The sequence below is a fragment of the Cuculus canorus genome, chromosome 1, assembly GCF_017976375.1.
Source record: "Cuculus canorus isolate bCucCan1 chromosome 1, bCucCan1.pri, whole genome shotgun sequence".
Taxonomy (NCBI): Eukaryota; Metazoa; Chordata; class Aves; order Cuculiformes; family Cuculidae; genus Cuculus; species Cuculus canorus.
In genome coordinates this window covers 146,403,487-146,428,650 of record NC_071401.1, presented here as the reverse complement: position 1 = coordinate 146,428,650, position 25,164 = coordinate 146,403,487, and the positions used below count along the sequence as shown (strand labels likewise).

Genomic DNA, 25,164 nt, shown 5'->3' with positions numbered 1-25,164 from the left:
GTTATTGGACAAAGGCTAAGTTTTTAAGTATTTAGACGGTTGGAATAATTTCTAATCATGACTCATGTCCAGAATACATTAATTTTTTTCATGACTTCAGGCCCCAGACTAGCTGACAGTGGCATGGTATACAATTTTGGCACCTTAAAGTCAAATACAAGCCAATGTAAACAAATCTGTGTTGTGAGCTGCACTGCTTTGACAAATATGTTCTTTTTCTTTTTTTTTAAATCATTTAATTCTGGAGCCTATCTATGCCATTCTTGTAAGCATGATACAGAGATCCCTGAATTAACACTGTCAGCCCACACTGGCAAACCCACATAGTGCAGTATAACGCCAGTGTGAAGTCCAGAAAGCATCTAATGACGTTTGAGTGGCAGTGCAGGTGCAGGCTGCCAAGTTATCTTTGCACTGTGATTCCTTGTGCTTTCACATTCCAATCCAGCTCTAGTAAATGCCAGTCCAGACTCAAAGTGGAGACACAATCTTAGCACAGAGGCAGCTGTACCTTATTCTGATGTGAGCAGTGAAGCTGCTATGCTGTACATCTACACCACTAGCAGATGTCAATGGTTGGCTAGCATGTTACATAAAGTTCTTGGTTTCAATTTGCTTGTCAGGCGATGCCTTCCTCTCTGTGAAAAATAGGATGATATTTTTACACATTAAAATTTTTATTGAAAACTGAAATTTTACCATAGAAAGTGTCACATGCTTTTAAAACTTGTAGGCTGTGAAAAGAGCCAAAGTGTAGAGTTTGCCACTGTTTTTGAAATGCTTGCAAGCATGAACCAGAAGCTGGTTTCCTGCAAGCTATTCCCTTCCAGTGTTTGCAATGTTTGTTCTGTAGAAGTACAGGGTATTCAAAGAAGGAAAAGTGTTCCTAGGATAAGTGCCTGTGTAAAGAGTAGGTGAAGGGGAATAATGTATTTAATGAGGTGTCATTGACTATGCTGTATCTTTGTGTAGGCATTTTAGCAAGGCAAGTGAAGTGTACCATGTGGTAACATTACTATATTTGTTGTATTTTAAAGATCTGCATAGCTCAGTTGATTCTGTGTCAAGTTTCTGTTTAAATACACTGTGTAAGTGTGAATGAAATTGTTCATTGTACACATTATTGTTACCAACTTGTAAATATAGTGGCAATGTGTAATGTAGGAATAGTTAGAACAAAAAACAGATTTCATGCAGGCTGACACATTTGGAACGTGGGTAGAATTTACATGATGCTACTTCTGCTGCTACTAACAATGTCTGTAAATTGTAGAGTGTAGCTATTCTGAAACTATTTCATCAGGACTTACGCTTACTGGGGACTTCACCAATTTTCTGTATGCAGTGGTATTGTTACACTCTATATTACTCCATGCTCCTCCTCCCCTGCCCTATATTCACATACCGTGTTCGTCAGTAGGAGTATCTTGACTTAGCAGGACGGGTACAGTGTCTTCCACCCCAAAATCATGCCATTCTAATGTGTTTTTCATGTGCTGGTTTCCAAGTGTTCTCCACTTGGTTGCAATAAAGTTCTGCAGCAGTGATGCATGAAATTTGTTTGCCCTTTTTGTGGATAGAAAGCCATAGAGGATTGTCCAAGTACTATCTGAAAGCAGCGCTTCATATGACTATTGCTTTCGAATCTGGGAACTGAGGCTTCTGCACAGGTGTACACAAAACCTCAGACAACACCAGCACAAATATTGAAGTGAAAAAAGCTTCTGCACCTGCAGAACCCAGAGCAGACCCCAGAGATTCTTTTCAACCTAGTATTGCTAGGAAAATGTGCTGCACAGTCACGAAGATCTGCAAGACAGATGCCCACGTTGTTCAATCAATAGCTTGCAGTCATCTTCTCCTTAGGACCAGGTACACAGATGAAGTTTTAGCCAATAGAGTAGTTATCATGTGACTTAAATACCGTATTGGCAATGTGTGTCGTATAAACATCTTGGAAGCAGTGGAGTGTGTTGTGAACCCTAATTTAGGTTCCTGCTGACTACACTTATTTGTTGTGAATGGGTGATTCAGGTCACTTAAAAAACTAGTCACAGATATTAGCAAAGTGGTTTTGTTATGGTGTTTTAAAGGTGTGACAACAAAGTTCAATGGCAAGGTCCACTCTATTAATTACTACATGGAAGAAATACATAAAAGAAAACTGAATTAGAACTGGGATAGAATGATTCACAGAGAGACCAGAGACACAAAAGTGTACTGGAGACCCTCCCATTGAGTCATGAGCTTCAGAGTGGACCTCTTTGCTGTCTAAACTCCTTCTCAGAAAGGTGTCTAGGTGCGGTTGGATCCAAACTTAGTCCCAAACTTGGTCAATCTTTTATGTCCAAAGGATTATATATGCGAAGTTTATAATAATTAATATTGAGTAGCTGCATGGATTAGTAATGTTTTGTTAGCATCAATTCAGCATGCAATCAAAATTGCCAAGGCAAAATCAGAGTCACCATAGTACAAGGTTATGTGTAATATCAGTTACTTGCCAGGTTGGTAAAACTTGCTGTTACTTGCTGTTGGTAAAAGGCACCTCTTTCTCAAGGAGCACCCCTGAGAGATGTTCCAGCTTAAGGGAGGATCACTGACATGCCGCCACACTGTCTCAGCAGGGAGAGCTCAGAGAAGTTTCACTTAGGCCATTATATTTATGGAATAAAGTGGTTGGCTCAAGGTCAAACTACATGTGACAGGGAAAGGTATGCATGAGACTCCTTGTACCCACAACTTTCTTTGTTCCTTGATAAACGTCTTGGAGAAGCCACCAGCTATCCATGTGTTAATTGCATGGTCGGTGTCCCAAGCTCATGTGCATCGATGCCTAGTCACACTGCTCTGTTGCAGGTTTTCAGAGAATGCATAGAAGCTGGAGGATCTTATGGCTCAGCTATGGCTTAGTCCTTTACCTCCTCTGCAGCAAACCACTGCCAGCCTGGTAAAGGGGTCGAGCTCACCCATCACAAGTGAGATAGGTGCTATTTGAGGGTTTCCGCACTCAGCTGCTGAAACAGAGATCCCGGACATATTTGTCCCCATTGGGAATCACCAAGAGCCCTGCAGCTGTCATCTCCTCCAGAGAAAGGAGTTAGTTGTTCTGTGAAATTGTAGACAGTTCGCCTTTCAATAGACCACATTGAATTTATGATTCATCTTTGAACTTTAGCTCTGTGGGCAATGTTAAATATTTAGGCTTTTTCTTTAACAGAGTGGTAGTTTTTAGAAAGCGACATGGAGTTCAACACATTAAAAAAATCTGTAATGAGTAGCATCCTCATGTACTGTTACACACTCAGTTACATCTCAGTTAAAAGAACAGTGTTGATTTCACTTTTTAAAGATACCACTGGAGACAAAGGAAACTTGCCTGAAAGGCATCTCTCAGCATTAAGGTTTTGTAGACAACACTTTGGCCCATGTATACTTCTTAAAGCTGATGTAAGTCGAATATATCAAAAACAGAGCATGGCAGGGAGAGCAAATTGTTCATGGACAGCTGAACTAATGGATCTTGTTTCTTACCACCTCCTGTGTTCCATAAATCCATAGTCTTACCTAAATCTTGTATATCTCCATGTTTCTCTGCAGTACATGCAAATATTTTCAGATCCCAGTCACTACAACAAGGTCTTGCTTCTTTTAGGGTTCTCACACATCTACTGCACTTTCTTTCTTTGTTCATTTATATTCCCTCACATCTGTCTGTACATTTCCCTGTCTCCTTTTCTCTCATCCCCCACCACTGACAGATGGGCATGAAACAGCACATTAAGTGGCTAGTTCAGAGAAATAGAAGTGTTGACTGGTTGCTTCATACTCATGGGTGTCCAGCCAGGCAGTGCCAAATAGCTCAGCTAAAGCTTGAGCTTTCTTCCCTACGTCCTCAGCATTAACATCAGTACGCTCCCCACATTATCCAACCAGCATTTTCTGTTAAACTTCTAGAACATGGACTGGAACTCAGGCATTTGGTAATATTGGATTAATGAAACAAAAACTGGTCTGGGGAGTGGAGAGGTTGACAGAGAGACGTAGTATCTCATAAACTGTTTCCTGAGGAAACCAGTCTAATAGCAACAAAAGTAACAAAAAGAGGAAAGAACAGAATTACTTTATAAAGAAACACCTTTAAAAAAGCAACCTGAACTCCTAAGCCACATAAAGTACATCTAAAATAAAGAGGAGTCTAATATGGTGAGGGCCACGAAGACGATCAGAGGGCTGGAGCACCTCTGCTGAGGACAGGCTGAGAGAGTTGGGGTTGTTCAGCCTGGAGAAGAGAAGGCTCCAGGGAGACCTTATAGCGACCTTCCAGTACCTGAAGGGGATATAGGAAAGCTGAGGAGGGACTTTTCGCAGGGGGCATGTAGTGTCATTACAAAACCTTTTCCTGCCTGCACAAGGCAGGACCAAGCACTCTCTTACCCATATACTTTAAGTGAACAGTGACTAGGGAGGGTCCTTTATTTGCTGGTTACAGCTCAGCATCAGCAAGTGAAGATTCCATTGTTAACCTCCTGCTCTGATTGTAGGCAGCAAAGCATATTATATTCAATGGGATCATTAATTCACCCAAAAGTGAAGCAGAATAAGTAAATATGTTCCAGTCAAAAGGCAGGGTAGTACAATGAGGAAGGGCTGTTATGTCATTGAGTTATTAACATTAAAACATTGCATGTGAGAAAAAGCTTTCTCACAGTGAACTTGTTTAGACTGTGATTTAGTCTTCAGGCAGAAGGAGTCAAAGCACAGCTGCTGAAGCCACTTAAAAAAGACAACAACCATGTGCCCCTCAGCCCATTGGCTGCAAATGCCTTGGGGTCTGCCCCAGGACCCTATGGATTCCAAACAGTGTAAGGTGTTTCCAGCTGGAAGTTTTGCTGCTGCCTGCAGCAGGGAGGGCTGAGCAGGTGCATGGGTTTTTTTCTGAGCAACCTGTTAACTTAAAATGCCAGTGACAAGTAATAGAGTGAGCTAAGAATTATGGTGGATGAAGGCTCTGACTCAGTATTTTTACTGGGTTTAGTGTCAAAAGCTAAACGATTCTGAATGTGAGCCTTCACTGAATCACATAAAAAGCAGAAAAGTTTGAGCATTTCCAAGCCCGTTGGTGGCTATTGCATACGTATGGGTGCCATAAGACTTGTTGGTTCTCTCCTACCTGTAGTGTATCACACAGCTGTTTAGCTGGGTTGGCAGGCCTTTAAGCTTCTCTTTCACTTTTATTTCCAACACTGATTTTTGTTCTTGTTTCTTTTGTGACCCTAAAGGAACATTGTTTTCTTTATCAAGCCGCTTGAATACGCCATCTTCCTCCAGTTTCCCCTATCCTCCATGTCCTCCATTCACTGCTTTAATTTTACTGTGCAGTGCTCTGTCACCTCCTGGACCCTCCCATAATCTCTCATACAGGACACACTGTTTCTCGTAGTGCAACCTCTTTTGCATCCTCATGAAGTGTTCTTCCCACAACTCCCATATGCCCCCTGGAGGTTAAACACTTTCCTCTTTTGTTTTTCCTTTTTTTCTTTTGGTGCTCTCCTGCTGTGTCTTTTGAGAAGCAATAATAAATTAATATTTGAAAGGGAAGATGAAGGATGCTGACTCTTTGCAGGGTGGTTCCCCTTCAGCCCGAGGTCCCCTTACATCACTCTGTCAGTGTAAAGAAGCTTAACATGGATGTGTGCTCGCACAAGTTTTAGAGCCTCTTTCTCGTTCCCTGGATGGCTTTGCTGTAAAGGGGAGCTATATTCCAATAAATTTGTTTCAGTAAATAAAGAAGGGTAAAGTCCACAGTAGATTTGTAATGTAGGTTAGGAAAGAGATCATTTACATTTTTGACCAATATTTTCACCTCATTAAAAAAAAAAGTGGGCTGAGGCACAGTTAAACCAGCAGAAAAGTACTCTTTTCCCAATAGTTTGCTTTGCTCCAGGGAGGTACAGGCTGTACCAGCCAGAGTGCCCCTTTATCACTATGCACTGTCTCTATGCTCAGAATTTTTCCCAGCAGGACCATTCCTCCAAACGTGATTAGGATAAATAAGATTTACATTTTCATGTTATCGTACTATACATATATTTAATGTTTAGAAAGGACAGATACATAACCTTATTGAAACCTCCTTGAAAATGTCATTGCAATGTGACTGCATTCTGATTTGTCTTTGTATTGATGCACACATCTGGAAATTGCCCACTCTGCATAAGGAGATATTTCTCCTGAAGATGTATTGGTTCATTTTCCTTTACTCTCAATTTGCTCCTAAGTAGCTGCAATAGTAACTGGTATAGCAAAGCCAAATTTACTCCTAGTGCTCTCTTCTGATAGAATAAAACTGCATTATGCTTTATTATGTAAAATTACTTTGTATGGAATGGCTTTTTATTAGAATTTTTTTATGTCAAGATAGGAAAGAAAAAAAGAATGCAGAAAAATCAATCTAAAGCTGAGGATGCATTTTCTGTTACTGCCTTGAAGGACCATATCAGTCTCTCAGTGCTATTTGAGTCGTCCATGCTTTTCCTTCATCCCTTTTTAACAGCTAATGTTCCTGACTGAAGGACAGTTAACACCAGTATGACTTTTCTTCCTGATTCAGAATCTTCTAGGCCAAACTCCTCTGAGGAGGCCATAATGGTACAAGTACCACAGAAGCAAGCAGTCGTGCTGGTGTGGGGAACAAAGGTACTACACTGTAATTGGAAAGCTCTTTGCCTGCCTTGGCTCTGCTTCACTAATCCCTTCCATTATTGCAGGTTGCTGACTATTGCCTTTTTCTCCCTTAGTTTGGGGAGTAAGCAAACCAGCAAGGACACCTCAGTTTCTTTGGAGTGACTTTTCCTTTCCCAAAGATTTGCCCTCTAGCAAATGCGTTTTTACTGGCTTTGCCACTTGAAACATCTGGCTTCTAGATACATCTTCTGCATGAAGTAGAGCGGCCTCTGGGCTACTTTACCTCGTGCCTTGTCAACACATCCCAGAGGCTGTTCTTACAGCACAGGGTCTGCCAGAGTGCATGGATCCTGGCGCTCAGCCTTTTCCCACAGATATGCTGGGTGATGGCAGTAAGTGTGCTGGCACCAGTACAGAGCAGGGGGAGTCGTGCAGGGTTTTAGATCTGCTTGGCTTCAGCAAGTCAGCACTGAAAGTGGCTGCAGCTCAGCTAAGCATCTGAGTCAGAGCATTTGATGTTTACAGCTTTGTTGGGATGCAGTAATCTGTTTGATCATGCCCTAGGCTGAATTCCATCTGGCCAGTGGAGCTGCTGAAGGAGGATATTATTGTACATAAATGAATTTAAGGACAGGTCTCACAAGTTTCACTGAAGGGTTCTGTTCAGTTGGAGCTCCTTATGGCATCTGAATCTCTGCAGCAGGCTGAATTGGGCATAGGCAGTAAAGAAAGTGCCAGCAGGCTTCTGTAGTTTGCTTTGCAGCATCGGTTGAGATATAGCAGTGTTAGAAACACGGTCTTATCCTACAGACAGACCATGGCCTGTTCCACAAAATGATGAAAGTAAGTGGAGAGAGATGTGAAAGTCATCAAATCTAAACAGACAACAGATTTGGGGTCAAGAATACACACGCTACAGTCTCCTCTCATGGGCCATACAAGCAAGTGAGCAAAGGGCAGAGAGGGAATAGATACAGTCACGCCTCTTCTCCTTTTTCTCACACGATTTGGTGGATTTGGGGGACAGGAATGGTATTTTGTAATAGACTAATTTGATTATGCTCTTTCCTATCAGTGGATTTTTCTTGGGCTAAAGCTTTCTTGACCTTTTCCTTAAGGCAATCTGGCATTAAGCCAACCCCAGGCCATCTTTGCGTCAAAAGGTACCTGTTAACACAGGCGTTGATAATAATAGACTGTGTCAGTGCAGGATGTTCAAAAGCACTCAAGCAGACGGGGAAAGCCCAGAACAATCCATCTGGAGCAGTACCAGAACAAAGATGAATGAGCCTAAAAATCCTACCCTTATATAAGAGTGAAAATATCAGAATTGTATGTGTTTCACTTAAGTACGAGTAAGGAAAGCATAGCTGTGTGGGAGTACATTTATACACGGCACCACTGTTTACTTTCCTGCTGCCATGGCAAAGAAGTTTAAGACACTACGATAGAATCTGATAAATTAATACAGATCTTCCGCACCTGACTTCATAAAAGTAAAGCATGCTCTCTAGATAAGGGACTCGAAACTTGAGTTAAGATAAATAGAGCCAGGCCCTGTTACAACGAATTGTTATCAGAGGAAAGATAATTTATTCCACTGTATTTAGAATCTCCCTAGAACCTCCCAGAGCTACAGAGCCTGGAGCCTGAAATCCATTTCTTATTCTGACTGAGTGCAAATGGTGGGTTGCAATTTAGTTTGGTTTTATCCTTTTACTCAGGCAACTTCTAGAAACATGGCTAGGATTATTTAAAATAGAAAAGAATAGGAGTAATGAAGAACATCCTTCTAGATCAGATGCATTAACAATATGAACATGCCCTCTGAGAAGTAGCAATTTAACTTCTCCAGGGAAAAGCCTTCTAAAAGTCATCCTCTGCCTGTTTCTCCCACAGCAAATTTTAATATTTTGACACAGGGAGGGGGAAAAATTCCTTTGCAAGTTTCCAGACAACTCTGGTTTCTTCCATCCATACTTATTTGCATGAATACAGATGCATACAGTGCTTTATGGGATGGTTTGGGATATTTTTTCCCTGATTTGTTTTGGCATCTCACATTCTAGAGGAATTTATATGGAATAATTGGGAAGCAAAAAGTTCACGGTTTGATAGTGAGTGCAACAAGGAGTGATGGGTCACGGTGTAGGGATGAAGGCAGAATAGACAAAACATTCCTCATTTTAGAGCTGGGCTGGCTCTGCCTGCGTTGGAACGTCACAGTGCTGGAGAAGTGGGGAGAAACACAGTGGCAGAAATTACTGGCAGTAATTAGGGTGAAGGAATGCACCTTTGCAGCCGCAGAACAGCTCCGTAGTTAGCCCTGTCTAACGTTAATAGGTTATGCAGACTAAAATACAGAGCTTTACTGGGGAATTGTGTTTTTCTAGTTGTTGGTCATAAAGATATCTGTGTTTTGTATGGATTCTGAAGCAACTTAGTTTTGGTTGCATTATTTGAAGAATGATCAAACCCAGAAGGACCTAGATATTTAATTCAAGTTTATTCAGACATCTCTGCTAGGTTTAAAAAGCTGAAATGGGATAAAAATCCTGTTAGCTCCAAGATCTTGCGATATATGTGGAATGTTCTACTACCAGCATTGTAATCTCATTGTGAGAGAATGATGTGAGAAGACTTGTCTTTCCTGCATTCATTTTTCTTGTCCCATACATTCAGAGTGGAAAGGTTACTGCCTATCAGAAAGAAAAAAGTCCCCTTCTGTTCTACCTACACAGTCATTCCTAAAGCCATGTATTGGGATTGTCTGCAGAAGAGTTTAAAAGATGCTGACCTTGATATACGAGTCCCCTGAAAAAAGCATCAACAACATATCTGTTGGTTTATAACATAATGACATCTATCTGGCTTTTATGTATACAGAAGGCAATCGCCAAAAGAACTGTTGAATTGCAAAAATATAAAGCAGTTCTTAATATGTTTTTTAAATCAAGAAAGGCATGCAAGGTCTTCTATAAGCAGAAGGCAAGATCAAATCAGAGGAAAGAGAAGAAAAACTCAACTACAGCTTAGTAACTGAGAAAGAAATTGAAGGAGCATTGGTATCTGAGGCTAATATAGAAAGGACAGAAGTTATTTGTGTGTGCAACTCCTGGTCTACATCTGTCTCAGAACCAAAAAGCCAAGTAGCATAAAGTAATGCTGACCAGTCAAAACCGTCGTGTAGTTTAGGTAGAATTTTATTTGGTAAGTGTAAAACCTGTGCCTTTTTACTCAGCAGATCTCATAGGGCAGCTGAATTTGTGGTCACTTTGGAGAAGTATGAAATGAAACTTCAGTTCTGTTGAATACAGTGGTAAAAGGCCCGTTCACTCCAAAATTCCTTTTGATACCACCCATGAGATTTTTTTGACCACTGCTGTGAGAACAGGGACTGCACTTCATTCAGAAAGCAGCTCAGACTACGTGGTCTGGTCTTGATTTGTTTGCTTGCACAATCCCACTGCAGTGATGAAAGGAAAATGATCCAACTTAGTTTTCAGATGCAAACCTGAATTTTTGTGTCTGACAATTAGGGACCCCTTCTCTCCTCACCCAGATGTAGAATTACCTCATTTTCTCCGTAGGTTTTTAAAAGAAAATGTACATGAAACATAATAATGAAACATTTTATAGTGTAACTTTTCAGGCTGAGAGTATGATTTAAAAAACAACTCTTTAGACTCTTTGGTTTTTTCCACTGATTTCAGCGCACAGTGAACTTCACTTTGTCCTGCCTGATCTGGCTTCCTTTTGGGGAAATCTCACCACTTTTGCTGATACTGCACAGATATTTGCATAAATTCAGCTGAATATAAGCATTTATATAAACAGATGGTTCATGTAGTGCTTGACTTTTTTTCTTCTAAACACAAACATAAATACCCACACTCATGTGTGGGAGCACCCAAGCATGAGTATGCCGTGTTATATGTATTTTACACATGCAGCATGAGATCAAGAAGGCCTGACTCTTTTTCAAAATTTTGCTAGATTATTCCTTTTTTTTCCTTTGTAAGTTATTAGTAAAGAATATTTTAAGTGATGCATATTTTTCAGCTGTATTTCAAAAGGTGTATGTGATTGTTTAAAATGTGCTGGATTTAAAAAAGAGACTGGGAAAAGAAAAAGGAATCATTTGATCAACTGTTCCATTATTCTTCTCTTTTCCTGATCACCTCTGCCCTGGTATGGAGAAATTGGCTGATTTATTTAAATCCCAGGAACTCCCACCACACACGGTTCATAAAGTAGCGTTTACAGTGTGCATTGTAACACTCCACTGCTAGTAGAAAGATTTGAAAGAAATATGGGTTCATGTTGTTCCAAAAGTGAAAATAGTATAAAAGTATCTCTAATATTAAGATTTACTTTTACTTTACTGCTGTAAAATTAACCTTTGGAGGGGAATGGTATTTTCTGAATGACAACTGCCACCAAAAAAAAAAAAAAAAAAAAATCCCCTAGTCCAAAAAACTCCATCCTCAGAAAGTAGTTCTTCAACACTGCCTTTTTTCCCACAGCCTTGTGGAGCCCCCAACCCTGTCTGCAGAAAATGAAAGAGAGAGGGGTGGGATTAATGTGTAATTAAAGGGAATTTGGAAGGCTGAGATGTTGCGGAATGTTAGATCAGTAGCTGGAACAGCATGTGGTGTTCTTTAGGCAGGCTTCATTGAATCCATACAAAAAAAGAAAGAAGGGCTGCTTGCCTGTCTGCTCATTTATCAAACAGCTAGGCTGAACTTTCACAGCTCCACAAAAGTGTTTTACTGTTTGCTGAAGTTTTGCTCCAGAAATTAAAGCTGAACAACCCAGCGACTCTGAGTCTCTGCTGCATTTTTGACATCAGCCACGTTGTGCAAAGCTCTTGGAAACGAGCGCAGGTTAATTTTCATATTAAAAAAAGGGAAGATGATTGTACATTTTCTTATATATATATAAATATCTCTGAAGAAATGGTTAAATATGTGACATAGTAACATCTTTATTTATATAGCACCTTTTGATCCAACTATGTGTTCCAGAGCTTTCAGTCATCAATCAGGATTAAATATTTATCACAGTGGCAAAATGGCTAATGGAGGAAAAAAAATCTATATTAGTTAATCAATTTTAATTGACATTTTCCTCCAGTTGAACAGTTATTTTCTATCTTGTATGACTGTTTTCCTTTAATATTAGTTGGTGTGTGTCCCAAAGAGGAAACATTTAGCAATTTATGTAACAAAAGTCAAAGTAAAATAGATCATAAATTTAAAAAGGAAGAAATTCCTTTTGTGAGTGAATCTTCAAGGCTTAGGGCAGTCTTTCTTGCATGACTGTTGTGCCAGAAGATTTTCCTCCTACTGAAGACCACACTGAGAATCAGGTTCAATCCTGTGAGGTGCTGAGAACCACCTTTCCAGCAAATATAGCAAAGCTTTTTCAGCAGGACTAGCCTGACTGAAAGAGATTCTGATTAGTGAAGGCACAATCTACATCTATTAATCCATTTCCTTAAATGTATCTGGCACTAAACCAGTTTTGTTTTACAGTAGCAATGTTCTTTTAATCTCAGCTGACAGACTAGAGTCCCGATGCTTGATGATATCCTGCTGTTTCTGAGATGCATTATCCGTAGAGGATAAACTGATTATGAGCTATCCTTAGAAATGCAACAGTGAGTTTTCCCAGGTAGAAGTGATGCCCCTGACAAATATCAAAATCTTCTCAGGGAATCAAGTTTTATAAAAAAAGGAATGTTTAACGGCAGGATTGTGAAGGTCTTTGAAGAACTGTGGACTCCAAGACTCTCAAAAGGAAATTTTCCTCTATTTGCAGCAAACCCAAATTTGTTTATCCTGCAGACTGACATAAATAGACAGTAGGCCAATTCTGAGAACAATCCTCCTTAGATTAGAGGCAGAACTGATCTTAGATCTTAAGGACATGCATTCTACTGCAGTAACTTCAGAAAGCCTCTATTTAAATTATTGGTAGTTAATGGAATTATATTGACATTTAAAATATATTATTCTCTGTTTTAGTAATGGAAAATATCAAAAGTGGGTTTTTTATTTCTCCTGCAATGTGTGTAGCTGACATTGCAGTACAGTTTTTCTGCATCTCTGATTAACAGCCTCTACTAAATTAAGTATTAGTAAATGTGCTTTTCAATTTTTTTCTAATATCAGTTCTATTTATTTGCAGATAATAAGGCAACAGTTTCCACAGCTAACGACAAGAAGACTTGGAACCAGAGGCCAATCAAAGTAAGCTGTGTATAGCATTATTATCATCTCAAAGAGGGCCCCACCTGGCTCTGGCTTTACTGAATGGAATAGTATAAAATCAAGGAAAAATTTGTCCAATTGAGGACTTAAAACCCAACTTCAGTGGAGGTTCCATGGTAGTCTTTACATTGTCATATCGATTCAGCAATAATCCTGCAAAAGTAGTGTAAAATTGAGGCCTTTTAATTATTTAGTTGGCAATATTTTCCGTATTGTTTCTGTAAATTTTTTCATTTCAACTCACTTTACACATCATAAAGGACATTCACACTCAGTAGTAAGTGAACTGCCATTGGAGACTGGGAAATATTAGCTGGTTAACATCGTGTTTCAGTTTAGAGGATGAGTGACAGAATGCTACCTGGAATTTAGGTAGCAACATACATTGGCCTAAACTGAGATTGTCCACAAACCTGGATTTAACTACCATTTTACCAGAATAATGATATCCAACATCTCTTTAAGTGATCAGAGAGTTAGTTTATTGCCTTGCCCAAAAGATGATTCTTCCTGTAAACAGTTCATCCTATTTCCAGAATGAGAAATTGATTCACAAAGATGAACGCGATTTCTGGATAATTGACTTTTTCCACTTGTTGACAAGATGAGATTCTACCAACCTATAAAGAGTACAGGGTGATGGTTTTGTACTTTTTTCTGTTAGTGGGCTACACAAAATTCTTCCAGTGGAGCTGTGGATATTTTTATGACAAACATAAGCCTTCTGAAAAATAAGGGCTTTTCTTTATCAGCTTTCACAGAATCCTACAGGGGTCTGTAGATCACAAGTAGAAAACTATGGAGGAAGAAATGAAAATATGGAACAGTGTGTTCGCAAAATTTTGTTGGTAAAGACTCTCTTTCAAAACAAAGCCTAGAAATACAATATTACTAAATTTTGAGAAACAAATATGCTATTAGTATTGAACTCAACCTACTGAAGCTAGAATGACCCACTCTCTAAAGAAAAAAATAAATCAGATGGGAAATGAAACGCCATTAAAATTAATCTTACTGTGCTCTTCTGATATGTAGTCCATGCCAAGCAGTATCTCTTTAATTGGACCAAGCGTCCTTTTCTCCATCTTGAGATTCTCCTAGTTTTTGACTGAGATTTCTTTTTCTAGAGCGGTCATGTTTAAGCACCTAATTGAAAATTTGAAGTCTCTTCCCAAATATAAATTTAGAACTATCATAATATCATTCACAACAGAGCTACCAGAAACCTCTCAGGCACAAGTTCTGTACTAGTTTGACAACATATTAGGAAAGCATAGTAGGTCTGGACCCAGAGAATCATGGTTTAGCAGAGAATTATGCTTTATGGAAGAGTTCATATGAGAGTACTCACTGTCAGCTATCAAATCACTCTGACATTGGGTACAACATTGTTACTTGTCTTCTCCTTTAATGACAGGAATGAGCACTACTGTATTTCCAAGCTGGAGCTCCTCCTACAGCTCCAGAAATCTCTGAGCAGCAAGATGTTCTGACCAAAGGTGTCTTGCATCTTCAAAAGCTATGTATCTAATGAGGCTATAAATGAATGAGACTATTTCTTCCATATTTTCCCCCGAATCTGCATGCCTATTGGAGGGGTTTTCAGGTCACATACTCCTCTCATGCCATCCTTTGCAGTGGTTCTGGTCCCTATCTAGCAAATAAGAAGAGGTTTCTGTAAGACATGCTGTCTGTTCTCTGCAAAAATCCTTGGCCCCTGAGAGTCTCTTATAAACCCTGTAAGGAAGATCACAGCCACCCAAATTTCATAGCCTCAGTAGGTAGGAAATGGAGTTCTTCCTCTCCAAAAGAAGATGCCTACATCTTAGTCAGTGGTTAACAATCCAAGGATTATAACATACAGAGAAGTCATTCTCATTTGATCCAATGAAGAGGGAAGATATAAACACACACACTGCACACTACACGCCCACTGTTCTTCTTTACCATAAATACACTCATTGCTAGATGCAGCACAGCTGTAACTGAGCTCTGGTTTTGTTTTCAGAAACATCTGACTGCATTCCAAATGAGTGTTACGTAAAGAAATTACTTTAGGCATTAACACTTTAGTCTCTTTATCACCAGCTCTGCTGACCAACTGCTGTCAGTATGATTTTCATTCCACTTCCCTGCTACTGCCGAAGGAAATTTGGCCATAGAAGTGGTTAAGATTATCTGACTTCACTTTGTTCTGCCTTCAGGCTTTTTATAGCACTGCTGCCTTGTAGCAAACAAAGTTCAGAGCTACAATGGTGCTGTACTCTTGGTCATCAGTTGTGAGGCTTTCTTTTTTTTGCAGCTGGGTTTATTGCTGTAGGCACGCAGCTGCTCTCTGTCGCACTGAGCTTAAGAACTGTTCCACCACAGGTGAGCCATGAGAAGGCAGCCAAACACAAAAGCTGATTTCTTTCTGTACTATAGTTTGAAACTCTTCAATTACGTACACAAGAGGTTAGTTAAACTGATGGAAGCTACATGGTGTGAAGGGAATTGTGCTTCTTTCTTTAAAAGAGTGCTGCAGACACTGGATCTTTGAGAGTTAAAAGTGTTCCACTGTTTACCACAAAAACCATTGTCTTGTCTGCATGTTATTCTTCTACAGATCAAATTTCAAGCCCTGATTATTGAACTAAGTTGGTTTTTTTCTGGTACAAATACAGAAAAGTGCTTCAAAAAGAGTCTTCGTAAACTGCACCAGTGAGTTTTGCCACTGGGGATGGTAAAATTACAGGAGGAGGAAGCTACCTGGAAAATTTTGGAATTAATTTGATTATCAATGTCTATATGATTTTGAAGCTACCTGGAAAACTCTTTTATATAGTTTACTGCCAAATGCAACATACCAGAAATAAAATAATGCACAGTGAAATTCTGCTATATTTTCTAGGATTTCATTCATTTTTTTCTTTTAAGGAGAAACCTGATATGAGACTGACTGATGTTTGAATTATGCAGACGTCTTAATCCATCTAGAACTTTTGCAGTCCTGCTTACTGTGGACTTCTACTTTTTTTTCCCCTTCGTCCCTCCCTCAGCAATTTGTGCTCCCTGTGGCATTTTCTTTTGGTTTCCCAAGCCGCCCAGGACACATATAAGCTTTATGGCCCTTACACGCAGTGTATCCATGACAGCTGCTAGAGACTAAACTGGGGACTTGAGTTGCAAGCTGGAGTTGTTACCATTCAAGCTCAAAAGCCAGGCTTCTACAGCTGCTCTTATAACCCCAGTGTTGGCACAAACTTGCCGTTAGATAGCTGTAATAGGTTTGGACCAATATGGAGCCTGGTTTCTGATGTGGAACACACTTTTGGCCTGAGCCCTAATGGACAGATTTGGAGCTGATAATGTGGCTTTCTAACTTATTGAAGCTAGGAAACCCCATTCATACCACGTCAGCTTGATGCTCTAATAAATCTCACTCGATTATTCAATATTGTGTTCAAGATAGCTTTTATTTTAATGGAATGTCCTGAGTGGGCACAGCAAAGGAGCGACATAGTAGAAGTCTGCTACGACTCCCCAGGCCTCCTTTGAGCCCATCTGTGCTGGTAGACAAGATTAGGGCTTCCAGCTCTTTGCCACCACTTTCTGCTGGAGATTATGACATGCACTGATGTGTGGCTGAATGACATTGAGTGAAAAAAGGAAAAAAGTCACCCGAGTAAGTTTACCATCACTTAGGTGCTACTCTTTCACTAATTTCATTAATGACCTTTGTAAAACCAGCTGATTTTACCTAGAGCAAACTTGGGTCCGTTCAAGTGAATAGATCTGCTGGCAGCACTCTGAAATCGGTAACTGTCCGGGGAGTACGAGAAACAACCAAAGAAGTTAACTTCTTCTGCCACCATGGCGGGATCTGAAAGATAGTGTCTTATCATGGTCTGATAGGGCTTTGATAGACTGTAAGGAAAGAAAAAGAAGATCAGAGAAAATTATCCCTCGATAACTAGAATGAGTCAAAAATACATGAGCAATAAAATTTTATGACGCCCTTTGCAGTCAGTAAATATGTAGCTGATGGGTAGGTGGTGACTACAGCAGAGAAACTTAAATAAAATTTAGCAGATTATGGAAGGAATAAGATTGCCTTTGCTGCCTTGATACAAGAGTTAGACTGGATAACCAGTGCTTCCATTAACACCTATAACAAAGCTAAGTCATAGCACAAACTTGTGCCATAAGTACAATCCATTTTTATATCACAGTCACACTTTAATTGCCACTGCAGTCTGGACAGACAAGAGTTAGTGTAGTATCCCTCACTGGTCTAAGCCCAGTGCTGATGTTAAGTTAGGAAGCAAATAATTTTGAACTGTACATTTCCTACCATCATTGCTTTCCAGTACCAGACTTTCCTCTTCTTCTCTTTTCAATGAAGTGTTTTCAATTTTTAAAATATTTCTGATCAATTCATTTGCAATAAAGAGTTGTGGTTTTCAGGAATCAAACCAGCCCTCAACAGTCTGAGGATCAGGGAGCTGAAATAACAACAGAAGGGCCAGTCCAGAGGGTTTGTACCTCTGCTTATTGCTAAATGAAAAGAGCAGCTGCACAGCAGAGCTCTGCCAACAAGTAGCTTTAGGATGCTTTCTTTCTTTAATAATAGGAAAAAAAAAGAAATGTAAGTGCATTATTTTCCTGCCCTGCAACACAGTCCGTTTTATTAAGTCTGAAGAGAGCTACTTTTACAAGAAGGAATGAAAACTATAAGCCCTATATATTAAGGCAATGTTCTGCTACTGAATCAATGCTTGTTAATAATATAGAAAGTATTGCGCAGTCTGTTTTGCTGTAGAAATCGTTAGCATTATCAGTTTCTCTTAACCCTCACATATTTTTATTTTTCTGATTTTCTAACAACCTGCTTTATAAAATATACATCTCTATGTGTCAGGTACCACTATTATGGAATTGCAGTGAAAGAAAACTCCCAGTATTATGATGTGATGTATTCTAAAAAAGGAGCAGCCTGGGTCAACGAAACAGGAAAAAAAGAAGTAACCAAACAGACAGTGGCGTATTCACCACGATCCAAACTGGGAACACTACTGCCAGAGTTTCCAAATGTCAAAGATCTAAATCTGCCAGCCAGTCTGCCAGAGGAGAAGGTAATACTTTGGAAATCTTTTCTGGACTTGTCTTGTTTTTGGTTTTGGTTTGTTGGGTTTTTTTTTTCCCGCCTGAAAGTTTTATCTTAAATATAAAGACTTTAAAATAGAGTAAGTTTAATAATGCTAAGACTTTATTTATGGGGAACCTTATTATTTCATGTCATAGGAAGAAATATCTTCCATTACAATAGGCAGCTGGCAGTCAGCTGTACAATATTTCTAAAGCCTGTGCACACTCCTTTTTAAAAAGTCACATTACATGAAGCAGGTGAGGTTTGAGGGTAACTTTTTTTACAATACGTTATAGATCTTTAATCTGCAAACACATTTGATAGCAAACTGAAAAACAGTTCTGATCCTTTCTTGAGCAGAGGGAGACTTGGGGCATTTCTTGTCCTTCTAAACTAGAAATGAAGAGAATCCTATCTGCACATATGACAAAAGCATTCTGGCTGCTCTTGGCTGAGCTTGCTAGTTTTCTGATGCTATTCACATGTGTAGTATCAATGTAAAGTGGACAAAAGAATAGGGTTTTATAGTTCTTTATGTCCTAATTAGGGCCACATTCTCGTCTTTGATCTCACTGAGGCTTTTTGCTCCTCTTACATTTGAAGAATCCCCATTGACATAGAAAAATTGACAAATTCAAAGGGAGAATTTACTTTTAAGAAGAAAACTCATCTTAAAGCTGATCTAACTAATCTAACTAGAGTCTAACTGATTTCATTATTTTTGCAATTGTGCATAGGTAAGACAAAAAACACTTTTTGTGCTCTATATTCTGATAGGTCTAAAAGTGGATTTCTTAAAGTAGAATGATCTTTTGTGTTTCTCCCTCTTTCTTTTTCAGGTTTCTACCTTTATTATGATGTATAGAACTCACTGTCAGAGGATATTAGACACTGTAATAAGAGCAAACTTTGATGAGGTATGGCTGGAAACTCCAGTTGTAGTTTAATTATATATAAGGTATCAATGGATCCAAGAGCTTATTTTGAATGTGATATTATTACAAACTTATGGTTTTGTGGTGGCTGATCCTTTTCATGAATAATGAACAATAGCAGTACTTGAGTATATAATATGTGACTGATAGCATTAGATCTCACTTATGACACTGTGCAAGCTAGAGGAATTAAAGCAATGGGAATGTTTTTGTCTCTCCATTCTCCAACAGGATTAAGGCAGCAATATCCCCCTACAAGATGTTGGACAATCCAGTTCTTACAACTCAAGAAGTGTGTCCACCACCACTTTTCTGAGCTTTGAGTTGGGACTGAGCTCTGTTTGAAGGAATTCCTCTAAGTGTTCAACACAAACCCAGGGCAGGTGCCACAGCCAAAATGATGGGCTCTGCTCACTCAGTAACAGTGATGCAGGGCTGGGGGTGGGTCCTACAGCCTTCCAGATGTCACAGAAAGCTGTAGCTGAAGCCCTCAGTTGTTGAGTTGTACTGCAGTGCACCCAGGAACACACGCGCTGTGCAGCAGTACATACAATCCATTAGAGATAGAGGAGCTTTGCACCTGCTGCATGTCTGCCTCTGAGAGATTTCTGGCAGTGCATGCAGACAGGTCTACGACTAGAGCTGAAAAATAAAATGTTGCTGGAATGCAAGCAGTTTTACACTACATATGGAGAAGGCCTCTAGTCCAGGAAAACAAATCTGACTGTAGAGATGCTGAAGGTCTGATTCAAATATGACATCCAGGTCCTGGAAAAAAAATCAAAGGAAATGGGCCTTTTGACTCTGTCTTCTGAACAACAGCAAGAAATTCCCTACTTTATTACTTCTTTCTGTTAATTTCTCACAGTATTCTGGTTTAAAGCTGAGGCTCTTTTAAGCCATTGTACTGAGTCTAGATGTTTCCATGGGAGAGAAACTTGTGATGCATGTTCAGGAAGTTTTGCTGGATGAGTCACAGAACGTTTTCTTAAGATTAGGATGTTATATTTTGTTAGGGAATCTGTCAGGATTAATGGAAAGGAAGGGGCATAGCAGCAATGATATATAGATGGCAAATATTCTTTAAAGTACCTGGTGTGGTTACTTATTTCAGTACACATTTTGTGCAAAAGGTTATCATTTATGAATGCTGTTGTTCTGACCCTTGTAGTACTGATCGCATAGTCCTCTTCATAATGCCTTTATTTCCCAAATGAAAAATTTCAGAGGTATATTTTTTTGCATCTGAACTCTCCTCCCCATTTTCTTTTTTGCCTTTTTCCATTCTTTTCCTTCATAGTGAAGGAAAGAAGAAATCCCAAACTGTAGTGTTTCTTTCCAAGATGAAGACAGAAAATGATATATTGACCCCTGTAAGCCACGCGCAGTCCTCCTCTCCCTCCATACACCAAGCCCTAGATTGCACTCCTTTGTACACAGGCACAGAGAGCAAAGAGAGAGATAAAGGCTTGACATGTGGAAGCCAAAGAGTTACACTCACCAGCCACTGATGGAAGGTAAAAATGCAGTGGTACCCATGAGTGTATGTTCTGTAGTATATAAAGACACCTTGTCACCAATGCAGAATGTGTCTCTTGATTATCCCCTTGTGTGCTGCGTTACAGTGTAAGGAACATGCCTTGTCTGTGTTGTATACCACCAGTCCAGCTCTGGGACTGAAACATATACTGTGTAAGCAGGGTCGTTTAAGGAAAATGGTACTCATGGTCTTTTATTATTTTCATTTAAACATTCCTGCTTCTTTTTGTGATTTCAGGTTCAAAGTTTTCTTCTGCACTTTTGGCAAGGAATGCCTCCTCACATGCTGCCCGTATTGGGTTCTTCAACTGTAGTGAATATAGTGGGAGTTTGTGATTCAATTCTGTACAAAGCAATTTCTGGAGTTTTGATGCCAACAGTACTACAAGCATTACCTGACAGGTCAGTATAGCTACCACTGACCATCTTTAGCTCGGCTGTCTTTGTCATACATCTTTTCTTCAAGCGTGGCACCAGTTCTCACAAAACTACTTGCTGCCACTCATTTCCTGAATTTAAATTACACGATCAATTCAAAGGAGTTGAAGAGTTGACATGTTCCTAGAGAAATGTTAAGATTTTAACAAGACTTGCGTTGAGAAAAGCTTGTTAGTTTTGCTTGATAAAGGACACCACCCTCTTCTTGGTTTATTAACACCAGGCTGATAGTCGCGTCCCAGCTTTCAGGTAACATCAGAAGTCTGGAGGCTACAGAGAAGCAAAGTGCCTTCTGAAAATTTCAGACACTTTCCTGCTACTCTGAGATAACAGTGTAAATGTATTCTGAATTATATTGACAAGAGGATCTGGCCTGGCTGCTCTGTTTGGAAATACATGCATATGGAGACATCGCAGCCTAATCTTTTGTCTGTGTTTACACTCTTAGAACCTGATTGTTATTGTGCTTGACAGGAGCATAAAACATGAAGATCATACTTGTGATGTCTTGGACAAGCTCATGTAACCTAAATACTATCCTAAGAAGAACAGATGCATGTTTATTTTAAGATCGTTTTATTAATACTAACAAGTATTTGCTTCCTTTGTTTCAAATCTAAATTCACTTTTCTTTTTCATGTGTTAGAACTCAGCTGGTCTCTTCCTACCTAGGGCTCATCTGAGTCCAAAAAGTCTTGCTTGTATAGCTAAAGCAGGATGGAGATCAGCAGTTCACAACAAAAAGTGTAATCGCTGAGTGCAGTCAACCTGTTTCCCCCTTTGGTTTTCCTAATATGAACATTGGGCAACTCTTTTTCTAAATATATGTGTACACCTTTAGTATTGTTTGACTGATGCTTTCCTAAAGTTGAGTAATTTGTTAAGGATATTGCTCTAGCAGTTTATTATTGTTGCTATATATTTGGCCCTCAAGATTTTAAAGTGATTCTAATTATGTCAAATGTTTTCAAGATGTTGTTCTGCTTTCCTATGAGGACTGTATTACTGCTAAAGTACAGGCAGAGTATTTTTTTCTGCAAGAAACCTGTTATAAGCATAGGCTTTCCTTGATAAGACATGTACATTTTTACAGGCTTTGCCCCTCACCCCCCCCCCCCCAAATCTATTTCATTGGGAGGATTAAACAGAACAGCAGTCCTTTTCTCAAGCTGCTTAGTTCTTTCATAGCAAATAAGGAGAGACTTGAGTGTGAATATAGACTTTTGTAATGCATATAAAGGGCCAGATTGTGGCTATTAAGCCATAGCCTGCACTGGAGGGGGTGAAGAAGGGTCTCATTGCAATGGAAGCTCCTGAAGGAAATCTTGCTGACTCAGCCAGAATCCTCTGAGCGACTTCCTGTGAACAAATGTTGGCCATCCAGAAAAGCCACATTTTATTGGGTGCAGCAAGGACATCCATCCCCTGTCCTGTTAGGCATCTGCGTGGAGCAGAACAGGTTTATGATCACATTTATTTTACCAGCTCTGTTCTCAGTGGAGTGTGTTAGGAGTACAAACACAAAAAGCTGCCTGGCTGGAAGAGGGAAAATTCCTTGCATCTTTCCTCTCTCTCTCTCTCTCTATCTCATTTCTGTATCTCAAGTTTTACTACAGGCAGTGCAGCTCAGTTTGGCAAAACCAGATGTTGGGTTCCCCCGTGCAATACTCCACAACTTCTCCTCGAAACTGTTATTTTATACTGAGCAATTCCAAGAAGAAGGGCAGAATGAGCTGCCTGCCAAGTTTAGTGGGAAATGATGGAGCCATCAGGAGAGGATAATAAAGGAGAAGAGAAATAGCAGTTGTCTGGGAAAGTCCCTGTTCTGTATAGAGCTAAGCAGGCAGGTTCTGCTCTGCCCCGACTTCCCCTGCGTGTGTGGGCTTGGCCTAGAAATTCCTCCCCACGGTCATCACACGCTCACCGGCTTCAGCCTGCAGCACCGTTGGTTGTTGCTTCACTTGCAACAATCGCTGCGTGCACCCATCTGTATAAATGCAAGCACAGCTAAGCTGAAATCCAAAGCTTGATTATATTGTCTTTAAGCAGTTGTGATTTTATGTTTTTCTGTGTGTACAGAGTGGGAATGATTTTATTTCAGGCTAAGAATACTGTTTGTAAGTATCAAAGCAGTGTAGTACAGAGACTTTCAGTCTTTGTGAGGTTTGGAACATGATGGTATGTTTTCCTTTTCCTTCAAACATTTTCAGTAGTTTTTTTTTAACTCCTACAAATCAAAATATGTCAGCAACTCTGCATAATAGTAAGTTATTAATAACTGACTCATACTCTTACATGCTCACAGACTTACTATAAAGAACAGAGTAAATATTCTGATGTAGTGATTTCTCTTTTCAGTTTGACACAGGTGATTCGAAAGTTTGCAAAGCAACTGGATGAGTGGCTGAAAGTAGCTCTCCACGATTTACCAGAAAACCTACGAAATATCAAATTTGAATGTATGTATTGCCCAATCTCTCTCCTGTTAACCTGGAATGTGCATGATGTTTATTGATCACAGATTAATTGGAAGTGAGACTACTGGTTTTTTAGGAATTAAAAACTGTCAGCATTATAAATCTTGTATTCACTTACAATCTCCACTTGTTCATGAGAACGAATTTCATTTAGTGAAATGAGGCACTGCTCAAAATGAGAATTGCTTTTCCTTTCTTGTGGATTCTGATAAGAAATTAATTTTGTTGATAGTAAGCAAACATTAGGGATGATATTAGGCAAAGAAAATTATTAAACAAACCTTTAGGCTAGCACAATTTGAATACAGCTTGAGGCCCTTGCTCAAAAAAGTGCCAGAGTTAAAAATGAAGGAGATCAAATTACCCTGTCACCACAGGAAAGGGCACTAGTCCTTTTCAGACGTGCTTTGTAGATGCCTGCAGTGCACATCACCTATTGATAAAGCCCGCTTTATTTCACGGCTCTCAATCCTTTGCCTTTCATGAGCACTAAATTCCACACCACAAAGTTAAAGGAAAAAGAAAAAACTAATTTAGGAGAAGGATTAACTATTTTGATCAGCATGGAAAATTAGGTGTATATTTTATTGAGAACAGTCAGGGTGCAAATTGGAACAACTCATTTTAGCTTTTTGTGTTGTTTACTAATTTATTTTAGAAGTTACACAAAGCTAACCCTGAGAATATACTTTATCACATCTTTGTCAGTTCAAAGATATCAAGAATCTGCAACAGCAAAATCTTTTCTGATCTCATAGCAAGAGAGAAACAGATGGACGATACACTTTTTAGACATTCTCAATCTGCACTCTTCAACTGCCTCTGTGTGCAGTACAGAGGGAAAACTTATGCTGTGGCCAATTCTTAGGCCTGCTTGGATAGATCTGCAAGGCTTTGATGATTTTAGTTCAAGGAAAAAGCTGAGTGTATCTTGCCTTTACATGAGCTGTTGTTGCTTCTGCAATTGTTTACTCCTCAACACTGTTTGTGAAAGTGTGCACAGCAAATGGAGGAACTGACAGCCTTGGTCTGGTTTGCAGTTCTCAAGTCACAGATTTCAGAAAGAAGATGCACAATACAGCATTTTAAACTCCACGTACAGGAAATGCCTTGTTACGGGGTCCATATTGCTTTAACAGAGCTAAAATAGGAGCAGAGGACAGGCAAGTACCTCCAGGGCCATCTTACCTCATAGCACATTAGTACACCTCTTCCAGAAACTTTGATCACATTCTCCCTGAAACTGAGATTAGCTCCTACTATACCAGTCAGAAGACTCCTCCAAAACTTGTTTGCATTAAGACTTAGCAACCTTTTCTGATTTCCACACATAATGTAGCTATCATTATTTTATGCCCACTCGTTCTTGCACGATCATTTTTCTTTCTGTTGAATAGTTCTTTCTGGTCTTCAGTTCCTTTGTGTATCAAGAGAAAATTTGCTATGCTGAACAAGCGAAGCTCTTCCATTGTCCTCTATACTTCTCTTGTCATCCTATTATTCACAACATCTATAAATCACTGCTTGTAATATGCCTCTGTAAAACTGATTGAGCATCCAGATTTAAGGTTTTAGGTCAAGGTTTAAACTGTTAAAACTGGGCCACTTGAATGAACTTTACGTAGCCACAACTACCTATATAGGAAACAGGTTATATTTTTTTTGTTCTTGTTTTAATTTAGTAT

At 39.4% G+C, this 25,164-nt stretch overlaps 1 protein-coding gene across 2 annotated transcripts in view; it reads left to right on the top strand.

Moving 5' to 3' along the window:
* RFX4 (regulatory factor X4) overlaps nt 1-25,164 on the top strand; it is a 98,127-nt gene that overhangs the window by 32,612 nt on the left and 40,351 nt on the right. For both annotated transcript variants that reach the window (XM_054080888.1, XM_054080879.1), the window contains exons 5-9: nt 12,880-12,941; nt 17,863-18,076; nt 18,930-19,007; nt 20,803-20,966; nt 23,361-23,461. In XM_054080888.1, coding sequence (XP_053936863.1) covers nt 12,880-12,941; nt 17,863-18,076; nt 18,930-19,007; nt 20,803-20,966; nt 23,361-23,461 — 619 coding nt within the window. The remainder of the gene's footprint in view (nt 1-12,879; nt 12,942-17,862; nt 18,077-18,929; nt 19,008-20,802; nt 20,967-23,360; nt 23,462-25,164) is intronic.